General features: G+C 39.3%; 1 protein-coding gene and 1 non-coding gene across 2 annotated transcripts in view; both read left to right on the plus strand.

The window, feature by feature from the left end:
- Positions 1 to 26355, plus strand: part of HSD17B12 (hydroxysteroid 17-beta dehydrogenase 12) — a 165562-nt gene that overhangs the window by 131266 nt on the left and 7941 nt on the right. The window contains exons 7-9 of the mRNA XM_068554437.1: positions 10257 to 10291; positions 17644 to 17725; positions 19364 to 19429. Of these exons, the coding sequence (XP_068410538.1) occupies positions 10257 to 10291; positions 17644 to 17725; positions 19364 to 19429 (183 nt within the window). The remainder of the gene's footprint in view (positions 1 to 10256; positions 10292 to 17643; positions 17726 to 19363; positions 19430 to 26355) is intronic.
- LOC137772766 (U6 spliceosomal RNA) lies at positions 5170 to 5275 on the plus strand. Its single transcript, XR_011075569.1, has one exon. It is a non-coding gene; the product is annotated as a U6 spliceosomal RNA (small nuclear RNA).

Here is a 26355-nt window from a genome sequence, read left to right on the forward strand (position 1 = left end):
AGGGGTTTCCATCTCAGAATACGGAGAGTTTGCAAATGAAATTGTTGTATTGCTATGGGTTATTATTAGAGAAATCATGGAAAATGGGGAACGTGCCACAACTCCAGAGACAGGTATATACAAGTCCACTTTCAAACAGGTAGCACACTGAGCACCAATCCAAAGACAAGTTCTGAAGCAGATCTTCTTCGCATTGTTTGTTACTGTTTTGAGATCACTTGTTTTTAACATCTGCCATGTTCGGTGTTGCCTTCCTTCTCTAGGCCTGACTTTCTTTGATTCCTTTAATGACAGTTTTAGGACCTCAAGACACCATAGACTCTTCACTCCTTTTCAAATGAACATGGCCCAAACCATATTACCTGCACTTCCCACAGTTTACCTAATAAGCCTTCTGAAGGTACTGGGCCCTGAAGCTGCAACTGGGCTTGGTGAATACAGTGGACGATAGGGAGTGGCCCTGCCTACACCTGGATCCCTTAGGAGATTTCCAGACTATCATTCTGACAAATAGAGGGGATGTCCCAACCTTCTTTATTACCTTTCTTAGAGCAGAGAAGGAGGTGGGTGGAGGTGTGACCCAAGGAGAAATTTATTAACAATTTCCACTTACAGTGAAGTACCACTGAGTTTTGTTTGTTTTAATTGGGAATGGGGAGGAGGAGTATTAAGCAGGGGATCAGAATTTAGTTCTTCCTTCGTCTGATAATCAGCCAAAGTGGAAACTTGAAACCATGTCTTATTAGGAGTGGTTGAAAGAACTAGAGATGTTTAGCATGGAGAAGGGACGCGTGACATCACACACAGGCACAGGCGCGCACACACACATCTAATCAAGGCCAGTTAGTTCAACCTCCTAAGTATTTTGCAGATCAACTCACTTTTTATCCCCAGTGATAAAAGGTGAGTTCCCTTCTGATTCTAGGCCAGAGGTTGCAAATCAATTGTCTGTGGGCTGGATGTGCCTACCAGCATATTTTAGTTGGCTCCAGCTGTGTTTTCAAATTGGGACATTTCACACCCAAATTTCTAGCTTCTCTTGGGAAAAATCTAAGACTAGGCTAACATAGACCTGAACTGCTGCATGGCAACAAGTGATTAGAGCTGAGTACCAGCTGAGCATGCTGAGTAATTAGGCCTGCACTCTCCAGATTACCACAGTCCCCACTAGTCTGACTTACTGCACTCATTTATGTTACCCACCTGGACCTTTTAGACATTTGAGTTCCTGTTCCCCTGTTCAGTAACTCCAAGTATTCAGTCTACTCAAACTGAATCATTGCTTGCTTGGTTGAGTTGAAGAATTTGAATGGCTTTGACTAAATCAATCTCTTCCATCCCTATGATTATCTGAAATCAAATCACTTGGAGTATGAGGCCCTTTGCATGCTTTTGAAAAGTCAGGTTTTTTTTCTCATAATACCACTATGTATTCATTGTACGTCGCTTAGCCATAATGCTATGCCCTGCCCATGGGATAGACAATAATAATAAATGTTTGGATGGATGGACAGATGGATGAAAAAGCACAGGAGAAGCACTTGTTTACTTTTTCTTACATGGATTTGCCTCTGGCATGTGACCTAGTACCAGTAGGGGGAGCCCTGTATTAATTTGGAAATCCGTCAGAAGAATCTCTGTTCAGCAGTCTAGTTGTATTTAATTTAGGGATTATGCTGAGAATTTATCCCCCCGACTCTGCCCCAAGAATTCAAGTTAACAACAGTAGGAAATTTATAAACTGTAGGAAGGAGAGTATGACCCTCACCACTGCCCCCACCCAGGGCTTTTCAGAACGAAGACATTCCAAGTTAATATTTAGAGTCTTTTAATCCACTTGAAAGCAGCTATCATTAAGCTCTTAAACATTTCCAAATTTGGGGGCACATTTAGCCCTTAGAGTCTCATAGGAATGGGCTGCTTCAGGCACAACCACAAAATGATGGGTTTGTCAAACTACATGACAACCACTCTTTCCATAGTTTTCATCTTAAAAACTGAGGGAGTAGTTGGAGATTGGTTCTAAGGTTCTTTCCAGCTCCAAGTAAAGCTAGTTTATAGGAGAAATGCCTTATAAATGGGTGAAAATGTAAAAATCTCTTTGAGAACTTTAGGAATTACTTTCTCCTACCTAAATCTGTCACTTTTGGAGAAGTCAGCTTATTTGGGGAAAACGTAAGTAATAGAAACTCTTAGCATTTTATAAAATGCTAAACTTAGAAAAACAGTATGTGATGGTATGTGTGTTCTTTTTGTTTAGAGTTTATAAATTATGGCTTTAGTTTCATTATAATTAATTGGCATTCAGTTCTCTGTTCTGGAAAGTTCTTTTCTTTTTCTTTTGGTAATTATTTTAACAAAATCAAACCAGAATTTATTATAAAAGGAAAAGTTTTTTATGGCGTGGGGCTGAATTTCAGGTTAAGTAATATGGGGTGAGGGGAAATGGCAAGGAGGGCTCATAACTTCCACAAAGACCTAAACATTAATAGAGAAGAAAACCAAACAATGCTCAGAGATCTCAAAGCACTCTAAAAACTTTATCTCATTAAGCTTTTCACCCCCTGCGCAGTAAGTATTCTGTTAGCCATACAGGTGAGATTCTAAGAATTTCTAATTAAGTTGTATTTTTGGTACCACAGAGCTCAAATTATACCGTTTGTCAAAGGAAATGTGTGCTGTGTCATTCTAGTGTGACTTCAGTGGAGTTACCACCTCATTTCTCCAAAAGAGGCATTGTGTAACATCGTTGTTACTTTATGTAATTCTTTTCGCTATTATACTGTGATTTTAAAAATTACTGCTAATGATTCCAGTTGAAAATTTGCTTAAGGCATTTGCATCTGTTTCCTTCTAATTTGTGTGGGTTCATTTTTCAGTTGCTTGAATTCAGATCCTGTTTACTCCAAGCAGGTTTCTCTGGGGTAGAGGGCAGGGCAGAAGTGGACAAAGTGGCTATTTGTGGTGTCCTAATTATTTGTACTAATAGCTTGGATTCCTGGGGCTTTGCCCAGATTCTAGAGCAAGTTGTTACACTTCCTATTTATATATAATGGTGATACAGGTGTCAGTATTTGTTTTCTTATTTTACTAAAGTATCTTGAATTTTAATCGTTTCACTTGGGTTTTTAGTTATCTTTTTGAGCACTATACAACAGTGTTTTCTCTATACTGTTCTCTCCAAAAAAATGACCAAACGCCAGAGGTTACATGATATAAAAAAAGAAAAAAAATGTATTCCTCATAAAATTGTACTTTTATTGTAATAACTATCAACGTTTAGATTATACTTACATTGTTTTGGTCAATTGTACACCTATAATATTTGAAAACATAAATCTTAAAAAAAATAATTTGCTTGTAAAAAGAAATTATTTGCTTGTGAAATAATTGCGTAATTTGCATAATTTGCTTGTGTTACCAGTTTTCATACCAAACTAAAAAGTGGGAAACTCGGATTGGCTTTTGAGTATAAAATAAGGTTCCTTCTACAAACTCTTGATTACTGATGCCAGAGAAATGAAAAGAAAAAAAATTTATTCATGTTAGTTTCTTTTAGAAATGACACTGATTGTGGGTGCTCTTCTAATTACAAAAGCAATGCAAACAGTTGCCAAAAATATGAGAAATATTTCAGAATACTATGATGGATACATTTTAGTATAATGTCTTCAAGGATTTTCTAGGCCAGCCAATGCATTTTTAAAAAAATTTTATTTATTTTTTTGTACAGCAGGTTCTTATTAGTTATCCATTTTATACATATTAGTGTATATAGGTCAATCCCAATCTCCCAATTCATCAAGCCAATGCATTTTTGAGTCAGGTTATCTCAACTGAATGATCTAATAATACTGATTTTGATTTTGTATGAAGTAAATCAGCCTCTTATTTGTTTCCCAACCAGGATATACGTACTTGTGGCAGTAAATACCAGTAAATGTTTCACTCTTGAGTAGAATATGTGGTGTCCCCAAGAGAAATTGTATATTGAGCTATTGTTGGTGAAGACTCATTTATCTTTGTATATGTGTATACTCTATGGCCAGCTTGCATACAAAGTGATGTGATATCTTGGTATGAGATAACATATAGTGACGTTTCTCCCTTTGATTTTAGACATCTAGGACTTTTTTGTGGTAAGGATTGATGAAACCGTCACTAAAAAGTATATATATAGAGGAAACATTTGTTTTTTTTCTTCTGCAAGAATTTAAAGCTCCCATTGTTGTAGAGGTACTATTACAGGACTTTAATCTACTTCTTAGGAAAGAATTAAATTCAAATTGTTTGCTGTATACTTTTGGAAACAGCCTCAACATAGGAGAAAACAAGTGTAGAAGTCATGTTTACTACTATTTTTCTAATATTCTCAACCACTGAACTTACAAGTTATGGTAACCTTATTTTAGCGGTATCTTAAGAGGAACAAACATTTTCCTAGTACAGCAATTATCACCTGCAGATGGCCTAAAATAAACATATTGAGTTAACTCCAGAAACAGCCTGTAAGCTGTGAGATGGAGTTCAGATAGATAGTGAGATTTCACAGAAACACTTGGTGTATGTTGTAAATAACCAGATATCAAGATACCAATCGATGCATATAAAGTAAAATGAGAATACTAATAGCTTAATTTAAATATCCTATGTAAAACTTGATGTTAAAGAGAATTTAATTTGATGTTAACGTAGTGAAGCCTCTCTACTTATACACAGAATATTGAGTTACTTGTATACACATACCCAGATAAAGAAGGCTTGAAATTGAATTTATTATGACATGTATTCTGAGTAGAAGGAAAGATAATTTAAGTATAAATAAAGGCATTAACCAATTTTATAAAAGCTGGCAGATTTCAGGTTAACTCTTCTTAGGCTTTTCAGTGTTGCTATATTTGATAGATCCGAGAAGATGGTCTATTTTATGGCAAGGAGAAATAATGTAGAGTCAGAATTTAAGAGGAGAAACCAATGAACAATGCAAAAGAATATAACTTTTTCATGAGTGGATTTCTGTTTTTGCTGATGAATCATTTGGTCATTGAGCATTCCACCAAGTGTTTCTGGCCCTTTAATAGCCAGGTACTGAAAACACTGCTTCTTCCTTTGGGTTAAGTTATTAAAACTTCTTGAGTTTTAATTCACCTGTATAAAGAATATATTTTAGTTCTCACTTCAGCAGCACATATACTAGAATTGGAACGATACAGAGAAGATCAGCATGGCCCTGTACAAGGATGACATGCAGATTTGTGAGGTGTTCCATATTTTTGATGTTAACTAAACTTATTGTGGTAATCGTTTCACAATATATACATATATCATTATGTTATATACCTTAAACTAATAAAAAGTTATATGTCAATTATATCTCAATGAAATGGGGAGAAAAAAGACTATATTTTGAAGATGTCCACACACTGATGACCATCAAGACTGATTTAATGTTTAGCATGCTGTTGATATAATTTTGTAAGTCAGATCATATCTTATGGGGTTTTATTTTGTCTCTGATCATTTCCTGTATAATCTTTGCCATTCAGAAAGGAGACATTTAATATATGACATGCGCAGTGTAAGGGAAAAACAGCTCCCAATGTGTGCATTTGTATTTCCTTAATATCCCAGCTTAAGGTGATATTTCTTATTGGACTGTATTTATGTGTACATAATATATAATGTGTAAATGTACATCTTGGGGGAAAACCTGAGTTAAACTTTAAAACTCTGCATGACTGCTTATTAAATATTCAAATGGTACTGAGATCCCTGGTCAGAATAAAGGAATCCATCAGCAGATCTTGTAGACTTTCCTGGTAGTTCTCCGGATTGATCAGTGCCTACAAATCCCATCCCTTCTCTCCTTTTGTGTAGGAAAGCTGAACAGTTAGTGGCTACCCCTGTCAACTCTACTTAGCTACTTTGCACTTAACAAGTCTCATTTCCTTACTGCAAATGCGCTTGTGCGTGCGTACACGCATACACATGCACAAGCAAACACACACACACACACACACACACACACCTACCCCTAGGTGAGAACATTTTTATTGTCAGTCTTCTCCTTCCTCATCCTGTTTCTAGTGATCTCCGGACTTCGGGGAACTGCATAATAGCTTCTTTTCACAAAATGCTTGGGGACCTCTTTATAATACATTAGGTAAGCATTATGGTCCCCTGATGAAATGTACTAAATAAAAAAATGTTTTCAGATACAGCTAAGAATGCATATAATCTATCCTTACAAAGAAAATCCTCCACAACTGTTACCATGCCTGATGTACATCTGCTTGTAATACTAGCATGGGAAGCTGTCCGTGACGTATGATATGCACACTGCATGACGTATATAATAGGATGCACATATTTTTACTTCTTTGTATATTTCATCCATTCAACAAAAAGGTTTTTTAAATGCATTAATTCTAATAGCATATTGTAATTTCCTGCAGCTGTTCGCATTTTTGCATTCTATTCCCTTGATTAGAATTTTTTTTCTGCCTAGTGAACTCTTATTTATTCTTTCAGAACTTAACTGAACCGTAATCTGTGAAGCTCTACCTGTTTCCCCAGTCGTAACTAGTCCCTCTCCTAAGCGTTGGTGCCCTCTGTCCTTACTCCTGTTGTCCCACTCATAGCATTGTCGTGTAATGATTTATTTATATAAATATCTGTTCTCCTGCTCAGTCGTGAGCTCCCATCACCCAACCCTGATTCAAGTAACTAACATGTCTTCTACTGAATGGAAGAATGCCTGTTTATTACTTCGCATTGCTCCAGGCCATGAGTTGATATGCATAGAGCATTTTGAGAGCTCTTTTATTTCCTGCGTCTGATAAAGTAACATCAAATGTATTTTGTGAATCCAGTTCTTTAATTCTTATCCATATGCTTATTGAGATTTTCTTTAAAAAAAAAGCTTTATCGAGGGATAGTTTATATACTCTATAAAATTCATCCATTTTAAGCGTATAGTTGAATGGTTTTTAGTAAATTTACACAATCTTGAAATCATCATGGCACTCTAATTTTAGAACAGTTCTTTTACCCTAAGAAGCTCCCAGTTGAGGCACTTTAAAATATTGCTGGAACTGTCCAGAAATTTCTGTGTGGTGAGTTGAATTGGATGACCTCAAAATGTGTCACTGTTTTTGGCTCTCAACTGTGTTGGGCACAACATAGTTAAGGGAGGCCTAGATACTTAGTGGTGCTGTGTCCTGAAAGAAGAGTGCACGCTGGCAATAAGGGACATAATTCTCTTTCAGGGGCTTACTCCGTGGTGCGCTCTGTGCTAGGTCCGTTATGTACATCACCTTATATGAAATTCAGAATATAATAAGCTGTGATGTAGATGCCTTCTTCATTTAATACATAAAGGATAAGAGGACTTCAGAGGAGGATAAGAAGCAAACTCGAGGTCACATGGCTAGGAGTGGAAGGGCTAGGATTAGCTCTTTGGCCTGAGTACATACCACATTGCCTTAAACATTCAGCAGCTATTGCTACATGTGGAGCGATTCCTATACTCCTGTAAAAACATAAATCTTAGGAAACATGTAAGCCGATTTGAAGAGTTGTTATTTAATCTGAAAAGAGAAGAGCTGACTGCGTTGAAAGGATAAACTTTGAACTCAGCCTTTTCAGCTTTTTCTTTGACTTGGTTCCATACAGTTTTTTTGGGGGGGGTTTGTTTTGTCTTTTTTATTTTTGGCTGCGTTGGGTCTTCGTTGCTATGCGCAGGCTTTCTCTAGTTGCGGTGCACAGGCTTCTCATTGTGGTGGCTTCTCTTGTTGCGGAGCAGGGGCTCTAGGCGCGCGGGCTTCAGTAGTTGTGGCTCATGGGCTCAGTAGTTGTGGCGCACAGGCTTAGTTGCTCCATGGCATGCGGGATCTTCCCGGACCAGGGCTTGAACCTGTGTCCCCTGAATTGGCAGGTGGATTCTTAACCACTGTGCCACCAGGGAAGCCCAGTTCCATACCGTTTGGTCTGAGGCTGAGCGGGCACATTCTGACTTGAGTCAAGCAGACCTAGAAGAGCGAAGAAATAGGGTCGTGTTTTAACAAACTATAAAATATTGAAGCCATTTGGGCTGTCAGCATAATTTCTGATTGAGTTTGCTTTGGGGATTGTTTCTCTGTTAAGTCATAAAATGTTAACACTGGTTGGTCTTTAACAATTCACAAGGTCAGTTATGTCAGTTAGAATATTGGTTTGGCTGCTGTAGCAGAGGTTTAGTAATGGCTTAAGTAAAATAGAAATTTATTTCTCTGTCAGATAAAAGGCTAGGTGGGTAAGCAATGTTTGGCATAAGAGCTCCACAATCATTAGAGATCCTGCCTCTTTTTATCTCACTGCTCTGCCACCATTAGCACATGGTTTCACCTTGGGGTCTAGGATGGCTGCTTTAGCTCCTTCCATCACATCTACTTTCTAGCCATCAAGAGGAGGAACAGGCACAGAGGAGGACATGTATTTTTTTCCTCCTTTAAGGGCATGACCAAGAAATTGCATGTGTTACTTGTCATCTTATCAGATAGAACATAGTTATAGGGCCACATGCACTGTGAGAGAGAATGCAGAAAGTACAGTTTTTATGGCCGGCATATCCAACTGAAAATTCAGTTGTTATATTAAGGAAAGAATGAATGTTGAGGGACAGATGGCATTCTTTGCCCCATCCTTCTATGAAGATGAGTTTAATATGAGAAGCATAGAGGGACTTCCCTGGCGGTCCAATGCTTAAGACTTCGCGATTCCACTGCAGGGGGCACGGGTTCCATCCCTGGTTGGGGACCTAAGATCCCGCGTGCAGTGTGGCGCAGGCAAAAACAAACAAAAAAACCCCAAAAAACGCAAGCGCAGACTTATATGTAAGAAGGAGGGAGATAGGGGATGCTTCAGGCCAAACTCTTTCTTACGGTCTCTCCTTTTTTCATCTGGAAGATTTGACCAAATCTAGATACTTCTGTTGAAATGATTCCCCTAGGCTTTGAAGACACCACTTCGTCTGTTTAGAAGTTGGCAGTGTGTTAGTCTACCTTTTATGATGCAGTGTCAGTTTGAATTCGTGTTCTTCCTGGAGAAATGTATGCAATGGCCCCAAGGTTGATATCTGGGTTGGGAGTACTCCAGAGCAGATTCTACGTTGGTAAAGTCTGGATGCGTTTTCTTTCTTCAAAATGTTTCTAGGAAAAAATTCTCTGCTCGTCAGGATGCTGTTTTAATTAAGACATTATTCAAGATAGAAAGCTTAAAAAAAAAAAAAGATAGAAAGCATAAAATTCCTATGGTTGGCATGCCTGCAAACTTTTCTGTAACAAAACAGCATTTGTTTCTTAGAGAACTGATGATATTCAGGAGTCCAGAGTTCATACTCCAACCTCAGTACTTAACTATGACGTGACCTTGACTAAGCCAGTGGATGTCTTAACTTTCCTTAGTTAATAATATCTTAAAACAGAGTTTAGAAGTACTTTCTCTCGTCATAGTATATGTATTTAGTCAACAACTATGAAGTTCTTTAAAAATGTGGGTGTCCATGGAATTTTCTGGCGGTCCAGTGGTTAAGACTCCATGCTTCCACTGCAGGGGGTGTGGGTTCTATCCCTAGTCCGGGAGCTAAGATCCTGCATGCCGTGCAGTGCGGCCAAAAATAAAAATAAAAAAATTAAAATGCTGGTGTCCTTTTTTTCATTGTTGGTTATTTGAGATGACAGATAACTTTAACTTTCTTTAAGGATGCGTTTTACTCACAGTTAGCTTGAGCAACAAGAGAAATAAATGTGAAGATAGACCTAATACTTGCCAACATGTCACTTTATGGCATTCTTCTAAAGGCTTTTTTGATAGGAAAAGGTTATTTGATCTCTTGAGATTAAAAAGCTTAAGTAAGTTTGGTATGCAGGATATTTCTTGTGATAACATATGTCCTTTTCTGAGAATGTATTTTGGGAGACATAGATTTCACCATAAAGCCTTAATTATTTGAAGATCTGCATGTCAGTATTACATTTCAGGCAAGACTAATTTTAGCCAAGTTCACTGAGAGTATTTACAGTATTATCTCCAGTAATTTCATCTGATTCCTTTTTAGCACGCTTGCCACAGGCAAATTACACAGAGTATATCAAATAACTGCTGTCTGTAGAAGTGGCGAGTGGTTTCGTGATTCCCTCCCTGTTTGTGTGGGTGAGTTCTCTCCACTCTCTCTGTAGCCTGCATCCTCACTGATGTTTTGTTTTTCTCTTTTGCAGATGACATGGTTGGTACTGCCTGGCATGGTAGAAAGGTGAGTCATAAGCTCACACACAAACACTAGAGCAACAGAGCTCATGATTATTTATAGGGAGAATCCTTACTTTGAAAAATTCATTAAAGTGACTAATGAACCTCTCCTCCATGTCTTAGTGACAGAGTAATGTGCCAGGCGAGTCACACGGTCGAGCATGAGTCATCTGGTGGTGGAGGCCTTTTCCACTCGATTCCCTTTTTATTTCCCTCTCCAGGGTTGTGTGGTTCCTTTACATCAGGATTAAAAAATCTGCTTGAGTCACCATCACTAACTCAATTGCCTGCTGTTCTGAGGGGGCGGATGGAGTTGCTAGGATATTCCCGGGAATGCCTTCCTAAAGCTTTATGCTCTCACAGCCCAAATCAGTGGACTTTCATGCAGCGAGACCCCATCCATCCTCTGGTGTTTTCTGTTCTTACTAGGAGAATGGATGTATGAGGGACTTGGGCATGTTAGAAGGTGATTATGAGATGTCAGCCCCCACCCTTGCCCTTGGAGGAAGAGGCTGTGTCCTCTAGCCCCAGCTGTGTTCCAGTTTGAATGGGATTCCACTAGGATATGCTAGATGTCTTCATTTTTATTGAGAAATGTGTTGCTAAGTCCTTACATTTGAAATAGCGTGAAGTGTCAGATGGTAATTAAGCTCTGTTCCTCCCTTAGAGAAGCCTGAGTGATGGCTAAGCTTTCCAAGAAAACCTGTTGCAAAGAGCTGGGTTTGCTTGGTCATATGCTAAATTTAGGGCTTCACAGTCATCCTTCCTCTGCAAAATAGCTTTGAGTTTGGAAGAGATCCAAAGGAGTCACAGCTTTGCAAAGGGGAGACCCAGGGACCCTACTTCTGTGAAGAAACCTCCATGACCAGCTTTAGGCAGGGTGTACAGCTCGTGTTTATTGATTCCATGTTATGTGCCAGGTGTTGGATGAGAACTTGATATATGTTTGCTCATTTAACTTTGATAGCCTCCCACCATCATGCAAATAAGGACACTGAAGTTAGGAATCCATTTTGTTTTGCAGCTACTTTGTAGCAAGGCTCTTTCTTTGTAATGCATTTTACATGTGGTTTTGTATATTTTAATTGCTTTATTTTAGTAAAATTCCCCTTTAAAACCTTTAAACTACTTATTGATGGCTACAGTGGGAGTGTGCCCCTGATGGTCAGGTATGGAAGTGATGGTGGTCAAACCAGACCAGAATCCTAGAAGATTACAGAGAATTAGGGCAGACAGAGTAGAACTCAAGAGGGATGAAGTTTGGGTCATCAACTTAATTCTAGTTTGGATATCTGCAAGTGACACAGTATTAATTCAGGGTAGTACATTCCATCCGTTAAAGAAGAAATTTATATACCACAGAGGTACTGTAAAAGGAATTTTTAAGTGTGTTGGTAAAAATCATATCAAAAGAGATATTGGTTATGACCAGGAAGAATTAGATTCAAAGAGTCAGAGAATTTCAGTACTTTAATTGAGACCAACCCCCCCTCATTTGACATAAAAAGTGAGATCCAAAGAAACTGAGTGCCATGAGGCTACGTAATCAGTTAGTAAATGATACAGGCACAAGGTGCTCACACCTCTCTCTGTAGACCTAGCAGCCACGATCACAGTTGTAGCTGGAGCCTTAGATAAAGACAAAGAATGCAAAGGAAAGGATCCATCTGTTTCAACAGGCATTCAGTGAGTAAAGTTTATCATACAGAAGATGAATTGGATCCTTGCCTGTAAGAAATCAAATTGATTTTACACGGGGGTTGCGAAATGATCTGGTAGAAAGCCATCATAGGCTAGGTATTGAAACTGATGTCACAGGGGTGATTGTGGCACCTGCTAAGAACTAGTCAGAAATGTAAGTGGGTTTTATGAATCGGTACTTTTGGATAAGAGAAGGAACAGCTATGTCTGCTTGAGTTAAAGGAGTTACTCGTTATATTAGTCAAGGCAGGCTAACTGCTATAACAGACCACCCCAGAATCTCAGTGGCTTAACACTCTAAAGGTTGATTTTCCCCTCATGTCACAGTCTGGTGTGGATCAGTGATCGGGGCTCTGCTCTACCCAGTCATCCAGGGATCTCAGGCTCCTTCCATCTGGGGTGAGGGGGTCCACTCTTCTCTTGGGCCTTGCGATTCTCTGCAGAAACATCTGCATCCAGCCAGCAGATGAGAGAAGAGAGGGGAAGGATGATTTTATGGGTGGTTTCATGGGCCAGGCCTAAAAGTGGTGTCCCTCACTTCTGCCCTCATCCCATTGTCTAGAACTCAGTCACAGGCTACAGCTAACTGCAAGGGAGGCCAGAAATGTCGTTAGCCGTGTGCCCAAGAAGAAAGACTCCGAGTTCACAGATCACCTGAAAGCATTCTTACTTACGTATTACAAGTGATTTGTTTATAGCCTGCCCTTTTTACCATCCCCAAATGGCATAACTATGGTTGGTTACCGTCCGTAGGTTTCGTATCTCCATTGAGGAACAGCAGGGTTCTTTGTTGTTGTGGGTTTTTCCCCTTTCACTGATTCTACTTCTGATGTATGCGATTCTCCAAACTCTCTAGAACTATAGCCTAGGGCCAGCTGACTATCACTAAACAAGTCCCTATAATCAAACTAAGGTATTATTATCATACAAGTAGAAAGTGCATAATTACGTTATAGAGGAAACTTGCTCTTTCCACTTCCCTGGAATTATAAACATTTTGTACAGCTGGAGCCAGGAGGTGGTTGCCATAACAACCATGGAAAAGCTAAAAATAGCCCCTTTCATACTGTATTGCTTAAGGTGGAATTATGACATGTTATGGTGTTTTAGGGCAGGCAGTTCTCTTTCATGTGGGAAATGTTTGCAAACTTTCTTCCACAAAGCAACGTTTGTATAATGTATTTGGATCGCTGGTTCTAATTATATATCTGACCTCCGTGATCCAGGATTCTTTTCTGACATGGAACCCTGTTTTTATACGTTTCTCAGTCTTTTTGAAAATCTGTTAGAGAACTGTCTGTACCAATTTCTGTGTTATGTTTAAGCTTAAAAAAAATGTAATGACCCTCCAAGAGCACACTTATATGCTCCCTGATAAGAAGTGAAAATATGAGGAATTGGGATGTAGTCTTTTTTGCACAATCTCCCTTGTCTGCAGTCACACTCTGTATCAAGTAAGCGGTCCACATTAGGACCGACCCTGTGTTCCATTGCTTCACAGCAGCATTTACGCCTCCCCATCTTCCCCCCCTCACCTGCAGCGTGGAGCAGTGATGAGAGGGTCCCAAGGAAGGCAGAAATCAGTGACTTATTTCATGGGAGACCTGTCACTTCCTCTATGACAATAGTATTTTTGTAAGAGCTGTGCACAAGGATACTACAACAGTCTGATAGAATAGTGGGGCATGTAAGGAAGAAAAGAGGCTTGGGAATTTTTTTTATCCAAGTGATCATTAAGGAGAGTTTTCTAATTGGGGATTTCACAGGACGGAGGAAAGTCTAGAAAGCATAGCTATAGGAGGCTATAAATACAAGGTACTGAATTTTATAGGGATTGGTGTGTTTAATGTCTGGCTTGTGGGAGGGCTAGTCATTGAAGAGAATAATTTTGGATGAAAAGGTGCTTCCTTATCTGCAGTGGTGTTTTCTGCTTTGTATTTTGCAGTATTTTAATTCTAGTAGATCCTCAGTAACTCACACTACTGAGACACCATCGTGTGGCTGTTAGCAAGTAAGCAACCTGATGAATTAAGAATGTTGTATCACAGAAAATATTACTTGACTTGTCTATTTGGATATATGTCATAACAAACTAGAAATGTGCTGAAATATGAGCATCGTGAGTCTTCATTATGGAACTTCAGCAAATATTCTCAATGTACCTTCCAGTCTTAGAATTGTTCCCCAAGTCCCTAGAAAATGAGAGATTAACCAGGGTTTGGTTTTATGTTTGTTTCTGTGTGCGATTAAGCACAGCCCATTTTGTCCTTCTGCTTCATATAACAGAGTTGTCATGAGTCTGGCTGTGCCATGGAAACTGGTTTGACGTCACTAATTCTGCTTAGATGGGGGATTAGCGCTAGACAAAGTAGTTGATTTTAAAGGCGAGTCCTTTGTGCCTCGTGGTCCCAAATGTTCATCTCCATCTCTACGTAAAGAATAGATAGTGTATACAGTACAAGGATTGAGACAGCTCTACAAGTGTGTTATTTGTGATTCAGACAAAACTAAGTCGAATATCATTATCCTTGGAGAGAGAGAGAGAGACTTGTATGCTGTTGTGTGTGGGGGGAAGGTTTTTTGTGAGACAAACCTTCTTCGTAGCACAGTGTTTTTGTGGAAGGGGTGTTTTCTCTACTGTCATTTTGATCCAGTGATAAATGCTATCCTTTTAGTGTTTACTTAGATCTAGTGCATTCTCGCTTTATACTTTGTTGGTGTTGGATTTGTTTTCATGCATTTTAGAGTGCAAATATGGTGTTTTGAATAAAGTACCTTCCAATTCTGACTTTTCACTAACTCAAACTAACTCTACCCCCTAGAAATTTTAAATTAGGGTAGAATATTTGAGAAACAAAAATCTCACTTGCCTCAAGGAGTAAACAAAGCACATGCTTGCATAATTGTGGTATATTTGACTATTGGTCTGTATTAATTTTGCAACCAGGAATGAGGTTTTTATTATCTTTAAATAAATTTTCCTGTATTGAAATCATTGCTTTGGTGAGTGAAGTTTTAGGAATCAGTTTTGGTGAGGTCAAGATTTAATTTTTAAATTGTTTTTGATAACATTTAAACTTTAATTTTGGAAGACTTTTAAATTGTATTTCATTTCTGTGGAAGGAAATAAAGAATGTAAGATTTTTGTTCAAGGGCACATGCAGCCACCTCAGCCAATTTGAGTATCATCCAGCCCATAATCCCGCTGATAAAACCAGCAGTGATAGGTTACAGTGAAAAACAGCATCTTCTACAACTACTTCAAATTGGCTTTTCTTCACTTGCTGTGAATGAGTGAGGACATAGCAATTCCTGGTTACATGAGAAAACATTAAAATAAAGCACTACCTAAACCTACAAGGATGCTTGGGGCTCAGGATGGGGTGCAACTTGTCAGGATTTGGGGTTACTTCTCAGAAAGCATATTGTATTGCAGAAGACACAATAGCTTTCTTAGCTTCTACTTGATTGGGATCTGCCCTTAGCTTAAAGGTGACACATTCCAGTATATCATAAATATATTTCACTTTCTCTTTCTCTTTTTTAATAGATTTTTTGAGAATATATTTCACATATCATAAAATCCACTCATTTAAAGCATATAATTTGATGGTTTCTGGTATATTCACAGAGTATATCACCACCATGATCTAATTTGAGAACATTTTTAACACCCTATAAAAGATAAAGATATTTTACGGGACTTCCCTGGTGGCGCAGTGGTTAAGAATCCGCCTGTCAATGCAGGGGACATGGGTTCGAGCCCTGGTCCGGGAAGATCCCACATGCCTCGGAGCAGCTAAGCCCGTGTGCCGCAACTACTGAGCCTGTGCCCTAGAGCCTGCGAGCCACAACTACTGAAGACCGTGGGCCTAGAGCCCGTGCTCTGCAACAAGAGAAGCCACCACAATGAGAAGCCCACGCACCGCAACGAAGAGTAGCCCCCCGCTCGCCGCAATTAGAGAAAGCCCGTGCACAGCAAGGAAGACCCAACACAGCCAAAATAAATTAATTAATTTTAAAAAAAAGATATTTTAAACATCATAAATTAATACCGTATTAAAAGTCTCAGTAACCAAAGTGGTTTTTAACCCATTTCGGTCAAAGGAATGTCTCACAAATATAGATAAAATGAAATTACTAGATACTCATTGCTAATTCACCAGTTTTTATCTTAGAGTAATTGGGTTCTAACTCCTGATAGGCATTCTTACTCTCTTAAAATTTAAAAAGAAAAGCCTTTTCTGTCTGTGTGAGAGATGCAAGCAAAAACTACAAGAATGGTGTAATTAATACGTTGACTAAATATTTCCAACTTTCTTCAAAACCGTAATATAACAATTTAAAATTTGAGATTTGATTTCTGTGTCCAACGTGTTAATGGATTTCGCCTCTTAGGAAAGTGTATATAACTATTACTAATAAGGACTTCAGTTCAAAAACAGAAACAAAAAACAACAGCTCGTTTTCAGTGACTCATTAAGTGGAGGGTCCAGACTTCCGTTTGATGGTTGAAGTGGCATCTCGCCTAGAGGCTGGCAGATGGACCGGGTGACCTTTGGGGATTATTTCTTTTCAGAGTTTTGTCTAAAATAACTTAGATGCCATTTAATCATGTTTCTTTTATTATTTTGTATAAGAGGAGTCTGTATCGTCCTTTTAAAAAAATACTCAAAAATTAGGCCTTAGGAAGTAAATTCAGCTCAAGAATAATGAGAAACTAAGCTGAAGGAAAGGAACCTGATCTAGAGGGCAGGAGGCAGGTGGGGCAGATTGCAGTAGCTGAACAAGGGGACCAACTCCCCTGAGGAGAATGGATTTGAGGGGGAAACGTTGGCTGTTAATTCTGTCTAAAATTCCTAAAACCCTAACTTCACACTTTACCCAAGCCATATACGACTGCTGACAACTTCTGTGTTTTTACAGCATTGCTTTCCTCAAACTAATTTTCATTTATTTGTAGAATGAGTAATTCCTGGTAACTCTCTGACTTTGAACTTTCATTAGTCGCTAAAAGTTACAGTAGAAATTGAGCTTTGCCTCTTGGCAAAAGAATATGGTTTGATGAACTATAGAGTCGCATGATTTTAGAGTCAACTCTGCATTTAGTGCCTGAGAGCAGGACATAACCATTCATTCATGTAAGTACCTGTTACATGCTCAGGACCGTGCAGAGTATTTCGAGGAAAAGTGTAAGATAAGGGCTCTGAGGTCTAGAAGCTTATGGTTTTTTTGAGGGAGAAGAATGTTTATACTCATAGAATGATTAAATATGACAGCATGATAGTATGTGGTGATATGCCAAATTAAAGGCATACAAGGAGTACTCTTAAGAGTAAGAATTCTTGGTGCTATGGCCAGAGAAGACCTCAGAGAATAGAAATCAACTTGAGGAGACTGAAGATCTAATCCGGTCATGCCCCTGATTACTAAGACTGAGAAATGAGCTAATTGCAAAGAAGAGCTATTTTTAGTTGATTGAGTTATGCCTCGTTCACTGACCAAGCGTGTCACGTGCTGATGAAAGGCAAGGAGAGATGTGTGTTAGAAAAACAGCCAGGTTATTATGTTTCAAATAATTAGATATCTAGATCTGTAATTTATAAACAATTGTATATATGATTTCATTCTGTTTACTTGCATCTTCCTTTTTAGATCTAAAGGGGCAATTCTGAACATCTCCTCTGCCAGTGGCATGTACCCAGTTCCACTGTTGACCATGTACTCTGCAACCAAGGTGAACAATTTTTTAGTAAATTGTGTCAGAATAAGAATAACGAATACTTTTCAGTCTGAGAAATGGGCATGGAACTTTCTTGAAGTTCTAGCCTTAGCAGTTTTCAAATGGACTGAGAAGAAAAGGAAAATAGCCAACACTAGTTTCAGAGGAGCCAGAGCTGGAGATATACTGACTGGTATCAACTTTACAAATGAGGCACCAAGATCTCAGATCCGCAGATGCTTTTTTTCTCCCAATAGTTTACTGGTTTTAAAATTGGTATTTGTACTTCCCAACAGAGAGGTGGTCTGGACCAGTTAGCTCAGCTGATCAGAACATAACATAAATGAGTCTAAGAATGGGGATTTGATTCATGAATGACTCAGCACACAGCTTAAGTGCCAGGTCCGCAGAGCTTAGAAGGATCACAGCTAGTCAGCACATAGATACACATAGTATGCACAAGATAGATGGGGAGAGTGTGAGTTTTTGCCACATTATTCAGAGTTCACAGATATTACTGCCACTTCTGGAGTGAGACAAGAATTTTCCAGACCTCTCTGTAAGATGCCATAATTTTAGACCACATCACCATTCACCTCTTCACGTTACTACTAGGACAGTAATTTAAAATGCATTTGGTACTGCCTGCAGGTCAATAGCATCGTTTTCAAATACGTTGTTGAAGCATAGGATACATCTCTGAAATAAAAATGACCATTGGGACGCTGAAATTAAACAAGCTTTTAGGGGAAAATGAACAAAATAAAATGCACAATAAGAACTTGCAATATGACAGGAAAAGAAAAGAGCAAAACACCTGCCCTCTTTTTCACTTGGCTCTTTGTCCCCTGGAAAAACTTAAAGTGACTACGTACTGTATTTTGAAAAAGCTTGGCTCCGCCCCCCCAGCCCTGCAATCTGCTTGCTTTCTATATATCTGAAACATGCAGTAGGCATGTTTAAAATGAACACCATGTTTCTTGAAGGTGAACTTCAACTTCTTCTTGCCTGTTCTGCTCCACGGAAAGACTGTCACAAATTAGGACCCTAGTGGAGTCATCATTGATACTTTGCATTTCAAGCCTGAGGTTGAGTCCACCTTTGTAAAAAATGGCACATTGTATTTTACAAATAGATTTAAAGTTGTTCTATTGGAAGAAGATGGGCTGTCACATTCACCTCTACACTTCTTGGATCTTGCCATCCCAAAGGACCAAGAGGACGCTTGCTCTTTTCTTCTCTTTACTGACAACAAAATCCCCGTAGAACAGACTTGAACAGAATTCATACTGTGTTTCTGTTTGAATGGCAAGTGGGGAGGAGGAACGCATCCTTTGTTATATAATAAGACGTTTCTTCTCGGAAAGTCATTTTCCAAAAAAAGAAAAGATAAGAAGAGCCTTTTCCAGTTAAATCAGAATTTGATCTGGATATTATATTTGGTAAGAGAATACTTAATTTAGTGGCAGATAAAGAAAACTTGAGGTTTTGAAGGTTTTTTTTTTTTTAAGGTCTCTTCTGCATTTGAAATGAAAAGAATGATTAGAAACTATAGTGTTAAATGGTTAGTTGATTATTTTTGTTTCCATGGCTACAGATCAGGCAGATTGATGTAATATGTGTGTTTGTGTTCTCACTCCCACCCCCTCCCAGGCTTTTGTAGATTTCTTCTCTAGGTGCCTCCATGAGGAATATAAGAGCAAGGGCATCTTTGTGCAGGTGAGTAGAGTTTGTTTCAGTTAAGTATCCCTGTTTTTGTGTGGTTTCCACAGCAACTGTTGCTGTCTTGGCAACGAAAGAAAATCACATTCCTAAGTAAGTGAATGTGACGTTAGCACACCATTAAAGACATCGTTTCTTTTCCTTTATGCACTTAAGTCTAGATTTTAAACAATTATTTCCTAGAATTTTCAAGTGGTAATGCCTAAAGTAGAACTATGCAGCATAAACAGTTGGTGCATAATAATTGTAAGTTCTTATGATCTTATTTTGAGAGAATTAGACTGTCAATATCTCTCAGCTGCCAGGTATGCAAGGAGTGCCATGACTATTCCAAAGCCTCTGTATAATAATCACAAGAGAGGAGAGAGCTGAATAAAACTGAGTTTTACTAGAGAGAGGATGACTGCATACAACAGGATGATATAGGTGTGGTAGTGATCTTTTACTTTTTTTTAATTGTGGTAAAATATACATAACCGAAAACACCATTTAAATCACTTTTAAGTATGCAGTTCAGTGGCATTAAGTACATTGACATTGTTATGCACCCATTACTGCCTTACATCTCCAGGACTCTTTTCATCCTCCAAAACTGAAACTCTGTATTCATTAAACAATAACTTTCCATTTCCCCTCCCCCCAGCCCCTGACAACCACCATTCTACTTTCTGTCTCTGAATTTGACCTCACTAGGTACTTCATGTGAGTGGAATCCTACAGTATTTGTCTTTTTGTGACTGGCTTATTTCACTTAGCATAATGTCTTCAATCTTCACGCATGTTATAGGATGTGTCAGAATTTCCTTCATAATTCCGTTGTGTGTATATACCACATTGTGTTTATACATTCATCTGTCCATGGACATTTGGGAGGTTTCCACCACTTGACTGCTGTGAATAATGCTGCTATGAACATGGGTGTACACCTGTCTTTTTGAGACCCTGCTTTCAATTCTTTTGGATATGTACCCAGAAATGGAATTGCTGGATCATATGATAATTCTTTTTGTTCGTTTTGAAGAATCGCCTTACTGTTTTCCATAGTAGCTGCCCTATTTTACGTTCCTACCAGCAATGCATAAGGGTTCCAGTTTCTTCGCATCCTCAGCAATACTCGTTATTTTCTTTTTGTTTGTTTGTGTTTAATAGTAGCCATCGTTATGAGTGTGAAGTGGTATCACATTGTGGTTTTGATTTGGATTTGCATTTCCTCAGTGATTAGTGCAGTTGAGCATTTTTCAAGTGTTTACTGGCCATTTGGCTATCTTCTTTGGAGAAATGTCTATTGAAGTTCTTTGCCCATTTTTTCATTGGGTTGCTTGCTTTTAATTTTTGAATTGTAGGAGTTCTTGATATAGTCTAGATATTAACCCTTTATTAGGTGTATGATTTGCAAATATTTTCTCCCTCTCCGTGGGTTACCTTTTCACTCTATGGATGGTGTCCTTTGATGCTCAAAAGTTTTAAATTTTGATGTAGTCCAATTTATCTATTTTTTGTTGTTGTTGCCTGTGCTTTTGGTGTCATATCCAAGAAATCATTGCCAAATCAAATGTCATGAGGGTTTTCCCCTATTTTTTAAAAAATTTTATTGACATATAGTTGATTTTCTCCCCTATGTTTTCTTTCAAGAGTTTTATAGTTTTAGCTCTTACATTTAGGCCTTTGATCCATTTTGACTTAATTTTTATAGAGACCTTTGATTTTATTATGTAGCTAACAGAGACAATGCTGTGAAACTACAGTACAAAATACAAGAGGAAGCAAATGTAGAGGTTTTTATGGGTGTCAGTCTCAAATCAGCTATTGCTCAACACAAAGAAATAATGGTTCACAGTATTTCCATGGTTAGGCACATTTTTAACAATGTCTTGGGAGAGGCTGCAATTCTTACCCCTTTCCTGCTCCTGTCCACGACCTGCCCCCACCTCTTCACACATCCAGTGTTCATTATGGCTTTTAATTCTGTGAGCCTAGTATTTTCCTTTTTGCACCCTGAAGCCTCAAATGATCAATCATAATAATAATAGGTAATATTTGAGGGGATACTTTTGAGGAACAATGCTAAGCACTTCATATGTATCCATGTATTTCATTGCGTCTCATAATGATCTTATAAGACGGTGTTGATCATCAGCATCTTTAAATTTATGGAAGTTGGGGTTCAGAGAGGTTAAGCCACTTGCTCATGTTGAACTGGACTCAAGTCCAGGTCTGTTTGGCACCAAAGCCTTTGTTCTTAACCACTGGGCTACTTGCTCCAGGCCTTCAGGACAGCACTGAAGACTTATTGGATCCATCTGCTTAGGCAGCCACGAACCAGAAGGTGCTGGGCTGCTTAGTTCCACTTCCTCCCTTATATCTTTAGGGTAAATGTTTCCTCATCTTCCAGGGTCAGTTTAGAGCCTGCTTCCCCCTCAGTCCTTACCTGAGGTCTCCCCCAAGGGATCCTTCGATGTCATAGCCCTTTGGTGTCATTCCGATTTGCAGCTCCACATAAATACAGGGTACCCTGGGGAGGACAGGGTTTTCGAGAATCTTGAATTTTATACGGAGCTACCATACGCCCCCTTTTCCCCCTTCCTTGACACCTGTCACTTTAATGCTAATAGTTTGAAACTGCTACGTAGAATGTGTTATATTTTGGTAACAGGAAATCAGTAAAGCACTCAGGGTAGGTCAGGCATCATGTGCCACACAATGTGGTGCCATTTTCTCATTCTGATGAATCTATTATATTCACGCTATTAACTTAACAATTTTTAAACACTACTGAGAGCAAGCAGGAATCTTAAAGGTCCATTGGTGGGTGACCTAGAGTCAGTGTGACCAGAAGCTGCAAGTGTTTCAGTGACAAAGGGAGTCTTAGGCCTTGTGAGCATAGATGAGCAATTTCTAAAATTCCGTGAACAGACAGGACTGTTTCGTCTCTCACTTTCAGGTCTGGTTTCCCTCAAAGATCTTTTCTGCATATGGTCTGCCTATTGATCTGCTGTGACTAACAGCTACTACAAAAGCACATTAGCATTTGTTTTCTGAAATATTTTACTTTGACAAATTTTTATTTTTTCCTAATAATGAATTACAAGTGATGTAATTTCATTCATCATTCTCTTCCTTCATAGGAATTCATTCATGGTTTAAACTTAGAATGAATTTGGTGAAAAAACAAAAACTGAAATGTTTGTGAGGAAAAGTACAGTTGTCATTTCTGTGTGAACACATCAAAACTCTGAAGTAGAAGAGAATCTCATATTAATTCTGACCAAAGGGATTAAAAAAAAAAATCTGGTCTAAATGAAGCTCAGTTTAAAAATTATTGGTTTTTCTCTGGTGGTATGTTGTGGCTGCACGTTTTTTTGGACTAGGAGTATTTATCAGCTGGTTTTCCCTTCCACTCCATCCCACATACTGTTTCCCGGGTGATCTTATTAAAAACAAGTCAGATGACGTTGCTTTCCTTCAGTGTCCTCCAGTGGCCACCCGTCATGTTGAGGATTGAATTCAGACCCCACGAGGCCATTGCCTCTTGCCATTCCATCACGCCACCCTACGTTCCGGCCAGAGCGGACACTGTAGTGTCCAGTGCATGCTCTGCCCTCTGCGGTGCCCCTGACTGGCTCCTCTGCTGGCACGCCTTTGCCCCCACTCCTCTGCAAGTCTCCTCACCACATCTCCTCCCTGCCCCATTCGCTCTGGAGCCTGCAGCCCCTGTCTGTCTTTCAGGGCTTCAGCCTCATTTCACCTGCCCTGGGAAACCTTATCTTGGCCGCTGGGCACTTGTGGTTACACCTTCCCTTCTGCTCTCTTATTCCTTATTATATACCTCTGCCTGATACTCTCTGGCCCAGGACTCCCTCCACTCCAGTGTATTCTTGAGAACAGACTTTTTATCGTGTTTGTCTCTGTGTTGCTAATGGAACGTGTAATGCGGGGCACACCAGAGACCTGCCATTTGCTGGCATCACAGAGGACCCTGGCTATGCATGGCCATGCTTGGTGGTACACAGTCCTCTGTTTTTAAGGCCTTTTGAGCTTCTTCTGTTGCTCCCATATGCCTCTGGTCTTGAATTTTCAAACTCTATATCTAGAGGGTTTCCAAGCTAATGCTATGATGCCAAAATTCAGTTTCTTCTAATCTTTGGAAGGCAAGTGCTCTTCTTAGGTCTACCTCCATATGAAGATACAACAGATTGCTCTTTTGGGAGAGGAAGAGAGTATGGTTTTCAAATCCCAGCTCGTTTTATATTAATTCCTTGTTAATATTTTTTTCTTTGCTTTTTTCTCTCCCCATCTTTCCCTCAACTTATTTCCTGTAATTTTGTAAGCGCATTTAAAATTTTCTTCATGAATTCAGATTTGCTAATATGTAAGCATTTCCTGGAAACACAAATAAATAGTAGCAACAAGATGTGCTATAAACGTCCTAGAGGTGAATTTGGACTCTGTTGATGTTTGAATAGAGGATAAGAAGTACATTCTTGTAAATCTCATGGAAAGTGTGCTCTGTTGGTGAGAACAATCTATTCTCATTCTTACCCTATAACTAAAACCCAGTCAAAATTATGCCTCTTTCAAAGGGCCAAATCCAAAGTGCTCTGACTGGCTAGTTGGTGGGCCCCAGTACTGGGCTCTGTCTCTTAATGCTAAGCAAGTAGGAAATAGCTGAAACTAAGATGGCATCCTAAAACTACACTCCTTGAACTCTTATTCTGTAAAACTTTCACAGGCCGCCTTGTTTTTTTTAAACTTTTTATTTGGAAATAATTTCAAATCTATAGAAAGCTTGTAAAAATAAGAATAGTATAAAGAACACCCCAATACTCTTTACGCAGATTCACTTATTGTTAACATTTTACTCCATGTGTTTTATCATTGGGAAGTGAGTTGCATATATCATGTTTCTTTACCTCCAAATCCTTTGGTGTGTATTTCCAAAGAATAAGGATATCCTTATAAATAATCACAATATAGTTACCAACTTTAGAATTAACATTGATGTAGTATTTTTATCTAACCTACCATCTGTATTCTAATTTCTGACCTCATAGTATTCTTTTTTTTTTTTTTTTTTTTTTTTTTTTGGCCACACTGCACAGGTTGTGGGATCTCAGTTCCCTGACCAGGGGTTGAACCTGGGCCACAGCAGTGAAAGCCCAGAATCCTAACCACTAGCCCACCAGGGAACTCCCCCTTATAGTATTCTTTATAGCATTTTTTACCCTCCCGTAAAGAATTCAGTCTAGGACCAGGTATTATATAGTTTTCCTGTCTCTTTAGTTTCCTTTAATCTGGAATACATCCATAGCCTTTCTTTGTCTTTTATGACATGAACATTTTTGAAGAGGACAGTACTCCTCTGCTCTTTTTAATCAAACATTTCTCCCTTGGGGTTTCTCTGATGCTTCCTCGTGGTTAGATTCAGGTTATGCTTTCCTGGCCAAAATGACGTATGTGACATTGTGTCCTTCTCGGGGCATCACATCCAGAGACACATGATATCCATCTGCCCCTTATTGCTGATGTTGATTTCGACCCTTCAGTCAAGGAGTTACCCAGTTTCTCTGCTGTAGCGTTACTGTTTTTTTCCCTTGCACTGATAAGCAGTCTGTGGGGAGACACTTTGAAAACCGTGCAGATGTCCTGCCCCCTCTCACAGTTTCCCCTAGATTTAGCATCCAGCAATGAATGGCTCTTCACAAACCTGCCTTATGAAGAGCTTTTTGATGCTAGAGAATTCATGAAGCCCTGCCCGTATATTTACCCATTTCAAAGGAAGAAGTCTTAGCTCCCCCAGTCCAGGCTGTGGTTTTATGCAGACCACATTGATTACTGGTGTGCTTAGAGGCGGTGAGGAAAGGATGCTGGGCCTAGAGTCAGCAGACCAAGGTTTTAGTTCTGGTTTCACCCCTCAGTGGTCTAACCCACAGAAAGCTGCTTCATTACCTTGAGACTCAGCCTCCCCCTGTAGCAGGTGGGGACACGTGATAATGCATATATAAATAAAAACTGGAAACTCTGAAACATAAGCATGAAGTAAGGAAAGAAACTTGCATTTATTGACTATCTACAATATGCCCCATGTCTTCACCTATTTTGTTATCTCATTTAAGACAGATGTTAACCTAGTCCCATTTTACAGACAGAAAGCCAAGAATCAATAGGAATCATGTAACTTGCCTAAGGTCAGTGAGTGCCTGCCACTGGCCAGCTCTTCAGCCAGGCAGGGAGGAAGCAAGTGAATAAGACACGGTTCTGACCTCAGGGCACCCACAGAGAGAGACAGATACTTAAACACATTAACAACGACAAGGGATAGTAAGTCCAAAACCAGAGGTGTATATTTTGTTCCACGTTTCTTCAGTCAAGAAATGCTGAGAGGGAACTACTAGGGAGGTGGGGATGCAATAGCAAAAAGACAGATGAAGTCCCTGCTGTGTCAGAGTTTATATTTAGTGGGAAGGAGACAGACAATAGCAAGCAAGCAAACAAATGAATGTGATTATTTTACATAGTGATCCGCTCTATGAAGAACCTAAAGAAGGCTGCTGTGTTGGGTAATGTGGGGAGGTGTGGGGAATTTAGCCATCCGGATTGGCCTTGAGGGTTTGAATAACGCCGTGATCTGTGCTCTTTCTGCTGTGCCCTCCTGCTCCTCCCCGGGGTGTTACTCTGCACCATAGTTTCCTTCCTTGGAGCTGCGAAGCCAGGTCTCTGGAAATGCTGTCAACAAGGAGATCATTTGCTAACTGAAACCATCGCATGAGGTTTAGTTTACCTGACCTTTTACCAGAGGAAAGGTGAGGACACAGGTGGAGACCCCCCCCCCAGACCCAGAGAAGGCGGATGTAGGTTTCAGCCGGTCTGGCCTGAAAACGAAGGGGGCTTCTTACTCTTAGCACAAAGATTACAAAAGAATATTC

This window comes from Eschrichtius robustus, chromosome 11 (assembly GCF_028021215.1).
Source record: "Eschrichtius robustus isolate mEscRob2 chromosome 11, mEscRob2.pri, whole genome shotgun sequence".
Taxonomy (NCBI): Eukaryota; Metazoa; Chordata; class Mammalia; order Artiodactyla; family Eschrichtiidae; genus Eschrichtius; species Eschrichtius robustus.